The sequence below is a fragment of the Phocoena sinus genome, chromosome 5 (genome assembly GCF_008692025.1).
Source record: "Phocoena sinus isolate mPhoSin1 chromosome 5, mPhoSin1.pri, whole genome shotgun sequence".
NCBI lineage: Eukaryota > Metazoa > Chordata > Mammalia > Artiodactyla > Phocoenidae > Phocoena > Phocoena sinus.
In genome coordinates, this window is record NC_045767.1 from 91,719,751 (window position 1) to 91,730,504 (window position 10,754).

At 38.5% G+C, this 10,754-nt stretch overlaps 1 protein-coding gene across 1 annotated transcript; it reads left to right on the forward strand.

Moving 5' to 3' along the window:
- The first annotated feature begins 367 nt into the window (after positions 1 to 367).
- Positions 368 to 10,297, forward strand: AREG (amphiregulin). Its single transcript, XM_032632981.1, has 6 exons — positions 368 to 845; positions 2,030 to 2,278; positions 5,123 to 5,324; positions 6,041 to 6,196; positions 8,176 to 8,287; positions 10,042 to 10,297. Exons 1-5 carry the CDS (start codon positions 785 to 787, stop codon positions 8,267 to 8,269), a joined length of 762 nt encoding a protein of 253 aa, XP_032488872.1. The 5' UTR covers positions 368 to 784; the 3' UTR covers positions 8,270 to 8,287; positions 10,042 to 10,297.
- The last annotated feature ends 457 nt before the right edge of the window (positions 10,298 to 10,754 follow it).

The window sequence follows — 10,754 nt, forward strand, 5'->3', positions numbered from 1 at the left end:
CGTGCGTGGGCCTCTCACTATCGTTGCCTCTCTTGTTCTCTGTGGAGCACAGGCTCCAGACGCGCAGGCTCAGTAATTGTGGCTCACGGGCCCAGTTGCTCCGCATGCGGGATCTTCCCGGACTAGGGCTCGAACCCGTGTCCCCTGCATTCGCAGGCAGATTCGCAACCACTGCGCCACCAGGGAAGCCCAACATTTTACATCTTAATTTGGAACTTCTCTAGTTAATCCCTGTCTGTTGTAATACTAGATCAACCGAAGTATATTCGGAGGGTTTTCAGAAAAACTTCGGGATTTTTGAATGTCAGATATCTAGCTCCCAAACTCCACTCCTTCCCTTGAACAGAGATCTGGTATTTTTTTTCAGCTTGCAGCGAGGGGTTTAATTTTCATTTCCTCCCAGCGGCTCTCTACGGTCCCAGAAGGTGGGGCGCCTGGCATCCGTGTGTGGTTTGGGGGTAGTAACCTCTCCCGGGGCTGCCGCCCGCCTCCACCCGCCGCGGCGGCCGTGACGTCACAGGCGATGCCCGGGTCTCCGCCCGGCCTATAAAGCTACAGGTGCGCGCTGCGCCTCCGGAACGTTCGCACACCTTGCGCGCGAGCCGGAGCCCAGGCATCCCGAGGCGAGCTTCAGGAGCTGCCTCCAGCGCCCGAGCCCGGCCGGGCCTGCGAGCACGCCTGCAAGACTCCCCTTGTCCCCCTTCTCCCCACCACCTCCTCCTCCCTCCAGCAGCTCCCGGCCGAGTTGCCCCAGAGACCGCGACGCCGCCGCTCCGAGGGACCAATGAGAGCCCCGCTGCTGCCGCCGGCGCCTGTGGTGCTGTCGCTCTTGATCTTCGGCTCAGGTGAGGACATCCCGGCTCTGAGCTGCTGCCCAGCGCTTCTCCCACCGCGGGCACCTCTTGAATTTTGCTGCTGCTTCTCCAAAAAAACCGCCCCTCGGCGCCCCCGGCTCTGTCCCATGGGAGGGGATCGAGGTCCCTCCCTTCTTCCTTCCCTGGCTGAAGAGAAAAGTGGGTGGGTGTCTTAGATGTTCCAGGCTAGCAAGAGGGAGCCTGAGAATCCTTGTACTCTTACTTTAATCCAGTTGAAGGAGAACTTACAGATCCTGTGATCCAAATAAAGATAAGATAAAGAAACCGGGGTACAGAGAGGTGAAGTGATTTCCGCAGATCTTGGAGAAGAGTGGTTAAGTCTCGGACCGAGGAGTGCTACCTCCTGCCTAAATTCTCCATCTCCTCTGTCAAGTGATTTTGTTTTTACTTTTCTAGAGGGCCTCGCATCGTCCCAGGGAGAAGTTAGAGATATGGGAACATATGTATATGTATAACTGATTCACTTTGTTATAAAGCAGAAACTAACACACCATTGTAAAGCAATTATACTCCAATAAAGATGTTAAAAGAAAATTACCACTCTGACGCTGTTTTATTGAGACCTAAAAGATAAAGTAGGGGCTTAACTCTGGGCCCCAAATCTTACCTAGTCCCTAGTTTCTACTCTATGTAAGAACAATAATAAGAAACAATGGCAATAAGAATAATTGTTATCAACTACTGTTTACATTTGATATACATACTCTTGTTAAAAATGTGAGCACGTGTTAGGAAAATCTGGTATTTACCTCTAATATGGGAGATAAATAATGGGACAGGTAACATTCCCAGGTAACATTCTAGAAACTACAAATGCATTTGGTATGTGAAGTTACAACAATATTTAGATATTACTTCTTAAATAATTATATTACATTAATTTGCCTACTTGGTAGTATTTTTGGGGGGTGTGTGGAAATTAATGTAGGCTATCTGTGGAAAAGAAAACAATGAAAGAAGCTCTGTAACTGGCACAACAAACAGCCATTTGTTGGCAAAATGTGAAGTTGCTTTCATAAGTGATTCAATCACAAACAGTAGCACATGTGCAATAACTGCTTTGACGATAAACCTGTCTCCTGAATGCAACTGACTGGTGAGAAAAGGCATTCTGCTTTACTTTCTCTTTTATTCCCTTTTTCTTGCTCCCATAGCCCATTATACTGCTGGATTAGACGTCAATGACACCTACTCTGGGAAAGGGGAAACACTTTCTGGGGACCACACTGCTGATGGATTTGAGGCGACCTCAAGAAGTCAGATGTCCTCGGGAAGTAAGATTTCTCCTGAGAGTGAAATGCCTTCTAGTAGCGAACTGTCCTCGGGGATCGACTCTGACTATGCAGAAGAGTACGATAACGAACCACAAATATCTGGCTACATTGTAGATGATTTAGTCAAAGGTGAGTAGAGGATAAGGTGACAGTGTAGCCTATAAGATGTGTGGTTTGGATGAGCAAAGCTGCTTCCAAAGAAAAGCTGCTCCCCAGATCTCCCAGGGGCTTTCTTGCGTGTATGACTGTTGTATACCCCACTAGATAAGCTAGCAACTGAGACGGAAAGAGCTATTTGTTTGCACATCCTATGTGTCTGGAACTCTAACAAACGTTTTATGTCTAGTAAGTCTAATCGTCACAACTCTGTGAAGTAGGAATTTTTATCATTTTACAGATGTGATAACTAAAGCTCAAGAAGGTTAAACATTCTGCCCCAAATTCCACAGCCAGAATGAGAAACTCCAATCTGTTTGGTCCCAGATACTCTGCCACACGACCCCCCCACCCCCAATCTGAGAAACAGATTAAACATCAACCAGTCCTATATACTTAGTATCTCAGCTTTTATAGCCACTCCCCACCACCACTTTTCTCTAAATAACTGCATTTTGACACAAATAAGGGAACAGAAAGGAGTAATGGGAGAGGAAAGATTGAATCTTAGTCTTTGTGAATTAGATGTTGAGAAATTGGTAATAATAATAATAGTAATACCACCTTATGGAAATATTAAAGGACAAATACGCATGGATTTTATATTGCTAAAATCACTATTTAACCCCAAATCTCATTTGTCAGTTAAATAATAGTGACCTATAATTTTCTTCTCTTTTGCTGTTATCTGAACTTTTAAAAAGAGCATTTGCTTAAAATGAGGGTACCAAAGTAAGAGGTCAGTATTGTTCATTACCCTCATATTACTTTGGAGTTTGAGGGCAGATCATCAATAAATCAGATCTAAATATCCTAGGAGCGTCCACTATGGAGGCAGGACTTAAGGAACCTTCTTTCCTGACTGTAGTTTCCCTGAATCCTCCCCGTCTGTCTAGCTCACAGAGCTGGTGAAGGGATAGCAGGTGACACCACGAGGACAGTGACTGAGTTAAGTGGCAGGTGGGAAAAGCTTTATCGAACACTCCACTTTCCTCCTTTGCTTCAGAATTTGTGCTTTTATTTTATTTTATTTATTTATTTTTTGCGGTACGCGGGCCTCTCACTGCTGTGGCCTCTCCCGTTGCGGAGCACAGGCTCCGGACGCGCAGACTCAGCGGCCATGGCTCACGGGCCCAGCCGCTCCGCGGCATGTGGGATTTTCCGGGACTGGGGCACGAACCCGGGTCCCCTGCATCGACAGGCGAACTCTCAACCACTGCGCCACCAGGGAAGCCCCAGAATTTGTGCTTTTATAATACGTAAGGTGAAGGGGTCCATCTATAATTCTTATTTTTGCGGGGGATGAGATTAGACCATTAATACTCTAGAAACTTTTGTCTTAAAAATGCTTCAGGTTAACATTTCATAAGGCCAAATGAACTGTTGGTGATGAAAATGACTAGTGGATAAAATTGGAATGCGTTGTAAAATAGAGAGAAACCTGATCCATGGGGTCGTCTATTGAAGCACTTCAGCATAGTGAGCATTTGTCTCTGTCTAAAATTTGTAATATATCTGATAAAGTACATCATATTGATTTGAAGTGTTCCTGTTAGAGGAATTATTCTAATCTGTGGTACTTTTCTTATCATCAGAGGAAAGTTTCAATATAAAAATTGCATAGCCACCTATTAAACATTGCTCGTAATTTGACTATTGTTAATGTTGATATAGTAACTGCTAAAATATTCATAATATTTATTGGTCATTACCTTAATCATAGGGTTCTATCTTTGATACCCTTCCCTATGTTTCCAGAGTTTTCTATTTAATGGGTACTGCAGGACCATTATGACTAATTTTATTATGACATTATGATATTTTCCTCTTTCCACTGGACTCTGCTAAATACTTGCTCAGATAAACCTATTCAGGAATTAGTATAACAAAATGCACAGATCTAACATGGAAACTCCTTCTTCTTATATTTAGCATATGGGTATACTATACCCCCACATAACTGTAACACTGAACAAACGTTTCTGTGGATCTGAAGAGTTAGGATGAATCTATGAAGCAGCAAGTACAAATATTTCTAGACTCCCCTTTTTCAAATAGATTGATCACAGAACTGAGCCCCCAGAAGGTATCGATTAATTATAATATGTTGTAATCTGGGGGCTGGAGAAAATTGATCCACTCTAATGTATAATTCTGTTTTCTTCATTTCAAGTATTACACACTAATTCCCAATTATGATCGTGAGCACAAGACTAATATGAGTAAAGAAAATCATCAGATATACTCGAATCCCACTTTAATTAATGGAACCAAACTTTTTCCAAGAAAAAACATAATATGGTAGGGAAATACTAGGCTTTAACATCCCAGGACTGCCATTTTCTAGCTAAGTGTCCTAGTGCGATTTACTTGTCTTTACTCAGCTTCATTTTTCTCATCTGTATCATCTGGATAGTAACAATCCATTCAACTGTGATTTGGGTTTAATTAAATTAATGCTCATTACCAAGAACTTGGTATGTATTAGAAGTGAAAAAAATGTTTAAAATATTTCATGGATTTTCTTAGACAAGTAACTCCTACTACTCCTATTATCAATAATAATAATATTACTGACACAGATAAATTCAAAATACGTTTCTAAGCTAATAAAATAACAAAGGGGTTCAGATCTTTAAGTGCCACACAATACAGATATTCTCTTTGTTCAATTATTGTGTATGAGCTGTGTTAAATAATGAGAGAAATATGGCTGCTGTCCCTGTGAGCTCTCACTGCTAGGACTTCTTTCTCTCATGTCTCCAAAATGGTATTCCAGGTGAAGAGAGACTGTTATCAATAAATCTTTTTTTTTAGTTGAACAGGTAGTTAAGCCCAAGAAAGACAAAACTGAAAGTGAAAAGACTTCAGATAAACCCAAAAGAAAGAAAAAGGGAGGCAAAAATGGAAAAAATAGAAGAAATAGAAAGAAGAAAAATCCATGTGATACAGAATTCCAAACTTTCTGCATTCATGGAGAATGCAAATTTATAGAGCACCTGGAAACAGTATCATGCCAGTAAGTTTTCCTAAATTATGTAGAATTCTATATTTCTAACACTGTGTCTGAAACCCCTAACTGCAGAAAACCATTTATTTTTTTCAATGTATAAACCAGGGGTTTGCAAACTTTTTCTTAAAGAACCAGGTAGGAAATATTTTGGACTTCGTGGGTCAAGATGAAGTATCTACTCGTATAACCAATTAAAATATAGCCGTTTGAAAATAGAAAAAACATTCTTGGCTTGCATGCTGTAAAAGACCTGGCAAATGGCCAGATTTAACCCATGGGCGATAGTTTGCTAAACCCTGGTGAAAACCATCATTTTACAATATATATTTACAAAACCTCTTGATAAAAAAGGAACTAAAGGTAGTTTTCACATAATGTTGTTCTAGCTTCCTTCCCCCCAAAAGCCGCTAGCACATTAAATGATAGTGGAATGTATTAGCTCCATAACAAGTCATTGACCTCATCAGTTGGTCATACATGGAGCACAAAGAATGAAAAGGTGTGTCTTGGAATATCACACCCAAACGAATCTCAACTTTTCTTATACCAATAGATCTTTGGCTCAGATGCATTCAGTGTCTCATCATTTTGAAATACAAGTAAATGTATGGCATGACTTTTTTTAATGTTAGAATTAATGGTCGTTTATGATCTGGAAAGCAAACATAAAATTTATTGGAATTTTTTCAGTGATTATAATTTTAAAATATGGGTGTTTGCAGATGTCATCAGGATTACTTTGGTGAACGATGTGGGGAAAAGTCCATGAAGACTCACAGCATGGCTGACAGCGATTTATCAAAAACTGCTTTAGCAGCTATAGCTGCTTTTGTCTCCGCCATGAGCTTCACAGCTATTGCTGTTATTATTACACTCCTGTAAGTAAGGCATACCTTAAAAATCCCTAATAAAATAATGCCAGGTTAATCTTTTTCAGTATTTCTAACACAATATGGTATCATATTTTAGATGAGTTATTCTATTGGTGGCATATGATCTTTGGTTATATCTTTACACTTCATTGACAACTCATAGAATATGGTTAAATGGATATTACTTGGGCCACCGTTGAAACTTAATACATGAAGCCATTTTCTTGAACTTAAATTGATAGTTTTGTTTCATGTTATATGGCTACTCATTGTTACTTCCAAATCTCAGAGTGTTGGTATCGTCTATGACTATATCAAGCTAAAACAAGCCTCCCCAAAGCTAATTAAGGCCTGGTTCATAGTAGGTTGTCAGAGATACTGCTTTGGTACTAAAAAATCACAAAGAGCTTCAAACCAGGAGCCAAGAAAATATGTCTTCTGCTCCTATTAGAATGCAAAATTCTGAGTTAGGACTTTTATAGCATGGTGTACTGACATACTTAGAGCTTATGCCTATTATTGTCAAGTGCAATATGGGAAATCAATTATTAACATAAATTTCCTCCATATGGCATGGCATAGGAAGCAGGGACAATTCTATTACTGTCTCATTCCTGCAGTATCTTCCCTGTACTTGTAATAATAGACCACATACTTCATTGCATGACCAATGAATGTTAGAACTAGACTGTCCCAGGTAGTAGACACTGGTGGGTATGTAAAAATGACATTGTCTGTCAAACAAAAGTCAGTGAATTAAGGAAGTTGGGGGAGGGTGTGAATGGTTCTATAATGACTCATGGGCTACTAGAGCTTAGGGGAAAGCAAGACTCATTATTCTAATTTTAGGTCTTGGTAAATTACTTTAACAGCTGGACTGTGTACATGATCTATTACTCCTGCCATTCAGGAAACAAGGGGTTATCTTCTGCCATTGTTTGCTATTATTTTAAACTCAGATCAGATAATGATAAAACGACACATAGAATACTGTTTTATGATGCACATAAAGTTTTATGTGTGGTTTAAATTTTTTTGCACACCCTAGAACTTATTTCAGTCTGTTAGTACCTCAAGTCAAATATGCAAATGTATTTAGCAAAGATTCCCTCAGACAAACCATTACTATTTGACATAGAAGGAGAGAAGAAGATATTGCCAGTTAGGAAAGATGTTTTGAAAGAATTATTTAAGCTTGTAATTATTCAAGTTGAGATATTTAATAATCCTTTGGAAAAGTATGGAAAAACTTTGTCATGTTGTCCTTTTCTCTGGTATTCTCCCTGAATTTGAAACACATAGCAAATACTTGCCTAAGACATAGTTGCTGCTTTTTCATAATTGAACTTGATTTTTTTCCCCAAACATCACAACAAAAGTTCTTAAGATTTTAATAGTAACATTTAGTAGATAAAGACCTACTAAAAATAGAATTGCTTGTACAACACTAAGACATTTCAGACCATTGAGTTTTTTGGTAATAAGTAGTAATAAGTAAAACTAGAAGTATTTATTATATTTAGAAATAAATAAAACTCAATTTGTTTTGTAAGCCTGTTTTTTGTTTTTTTTTTTTTAAACTAAGCATTCAGATTAATTTGTACAAGCATACAGTCCTTCTCTGGTAAAACTATACTATCTTCATCTCCCAATTGTGCATGGCAATTGTGCTAAGTTGGCGGTGGGGGTGGTGGTGGTGGGATATGGATATGTTTCATGCCTTCTGAAAGTTTGCATCTCAAGGCACACTTATTTAAATCTCAGTACTTTGGAAATATGTTTATGTAAAGTCAACATAAAGATCCTCTTGAAAAGAGCATTCATGATACTTTTAGCTGGGTTTAGGTTTTGTTTTGGTGGAGTGTTCCATAAGTGTGAAACGGTCTATAACAACTTATGAAAGGAATTCCCTATACTCATGAAACCCCAGTCAATATATAGATGAATAGAACTTTGATAACAGTAGAATATCTTGTTCTCTGAAGGCTTCGAAAACGATACTTCAGGGAATATGAAGGTGCGGCTGAAGAACGAAAGAAACTTCAACAAGAAAATGGAAATGCACATCCCATAGCATAACTAAAGAGAATATTACAGGTTTGAGTTTTAAAAGATATCTTTATATAATATCCTACAATTAAAAAAATATAACATCTATTATATGAAGAAAAATGAGCAAAACATGTTTTTTTAATTATACACTGTGAACATTGGCTACATTAAAGTGTTATTCTTTGACCATGAGCTGGAGTTCAGTACTGAGGATGGACTATGTCCTTTCGGACTATGTCCTTACTATTATAAGGGATATAAAGATGAGGGAGACACAAATTCTGCTCTCAAACAACTTAGTGTTTAGTAGATAGAAAAAAGTGTAAGGAATGAGAATACTAGGGGAAATAAAATATGTCATAAGAAAGGCACCAATGGAATATGAGGAGTTTCCAGTGAAGGAGAAATAGAATCCAGTGGGATGCATTTAGGGGGCAGAAAAGGATGTGCATACGGATGGCACTGGAGGTGAGCCTCAAAGAACTGGTGAGATGGGGACAAGCGATTATAAAGGGAAAGGAAGATAAATAGTGTGATATGGGCTAGATTATTTTAGAAATGTTTGAGAAATGGCCTAGTTCAAATGGCGTTGGGGAAGATAAGGTTGAACTGATAGGCTGCGCTCACATGGTGAAGAGCCAGCATCCAGGAGCTTGCACTACAAATGGGACGAAGTGGAAACAGCAGGTAGAAGACCCTTATCCAGAAAAGAAATAGGAGGGCAGAAGGGGTTCAGATTTGAGAGGCAGCTTGGTCAGAGTATATATTGTAGTTCTTATTAAATTTTTTTTTTTTGTAAAGAGGGAGAGCTGAGCATGTTGCAGGGAGAAGGTATAGAGAGGAATATTTCATTTATAACTAAAGTGAACAGCTAATGACGCAAACTTCCAGAGGAAGAGGGAGGTAAGATCAAGGACACACTTAAAGTCGGTTAGAAGAAGGAATTCCATTCCCTCAGACACTTGGGAAAGATGTCACATCCTTAAGTTATTATTTTCTGCCTTCAGTGGACTTAAGAACTACTTAGATGGTTGTTAAATATGCGTATTCCTAAGCCAAATCCTAAATCTACTAAGTCAGTAGTACCATTTTTAATCAACACTCCAGATGCTTGGAGAACCAGTATATTTAGCATTGGATAAGTACAGGCACTATGTCCTGAGCCTGTTACAGAATTAGCTCAATAAGTCATAAAATAGGTAATTATCCATGGCAATTCTATACTCAATACTTATTCATCAAAATTTATTAATGAATTGGCTTAATGATCTGAAGCTAAAACCACCAGCACGAATAAGGGTTGATTTCTGGTTATTTAGTGCAATTGAAATTTCTCAAAGGAGGTCCAGAATGACTTCAGGAAAAGGACTTATGATGAGCTGTCACAGAGTGGCTGCCTATCTACTATTATTATGCCCTTGGTACTAAATATCCTAAGTTAACTGTATATCATAAACACACTGAGCCACTTCATCTTCGTTTTTAATTATATCCACTGCATAGATTTGGTTAGGAAAACTATTTCTCATGACTATTGCTTCGGTTTTATTAAGCAGAATTTGATGAAACAGGTTGAGCGTATGCAGTCTTTACCTAAGTAGGCATATAACCAAAGCTGATGTGAAAGAAAGATTCAAGTCAAAGGGATAGTTTGTCTCTGAAAAGCTCTTAGCAGTTTTCACAAGACATCCTAGACAAAAAATTGACAGAAGTTCTGATTCCTGATTATTCTTTGACATTTTCTTAAAGCTATGTTGGAATTGAGCTTGTCTCTAACACTTTATTTTATTTTCTAACAGAGTATGAGATCCGAGTCACTGCGAAGTCACAAACCTGAGTGATGCATTGGTTCCTCTTTTCAGTGGATCCAGAGAAAACAGAACCTTTCCATTCTGATGCTTTTAAACTTTCAATTGTCACTTTTTAACCCTAAGTCTTATTTCTGTATATAAAGATGCATGGAGATAAAAAGTATTTTTTCAAGTTGTAAATAATTTATTTAATATTTAATGGAAATATATTTATTTTACAGCTCAATAAAATTTTTTAATCAAACAGATTGAGAGTTTGAATATTAGTTTTGACATTGTGAGACTTTAGGGTATTTTTCTCCTAACATTTAAATGATCAGTTTAAAAGGAGTTCCTTCCCTTTTTTACTTTGTGTTCCTTTTCAAAACTTACTGCTTTTCTTAGAAAGCACTCTTAACGGGAAAATTATAAACCAGAATCACTTAGTCCTCCCACAAATGCTAATATCCCAAACTGGTCTTTCTTATTCTATGTAGAACTGATTCCAAGTCCTGTTAATTATAAAAGCTTCTAAAATCAACACACGGCATGGCCTCTCTGTTACAGTAAACACAGATATTATAAAAGAAGGAAAATACATTGCCCATCATTATCATCACCATAAACAAGGAGGAGACAAGGTTTGAATACGGCATTTCAAGAGAACCAGGAAGTATTTGGTATCATGACATAAATGTAAAAGTATCTAAAACCCACTCTTC

Coding starts and splice junctions, on each gene's coding strand:
- AREG (XM_032632981.1), top strand. CDS start 785: ATGAGAGCCCCGCTGCTGCCGCCGGCGCCTGTGGTGCTGTCGCTCTTG. Junction 2,279..5,122: donor TGTAGATGATTTAGTCAAAG/GTGAGTAGAGGA, acceptor CTTTTTTTTTAG/TTGAACAGGTAGTTAAGCCC. Junction 6,197..8,175: donor GCTGTTATTATTACACTCCT/GTAAGTAAGGCA, acceptor TGTTCTCTGAAG/GCTTCGAAAACGATACTTCA.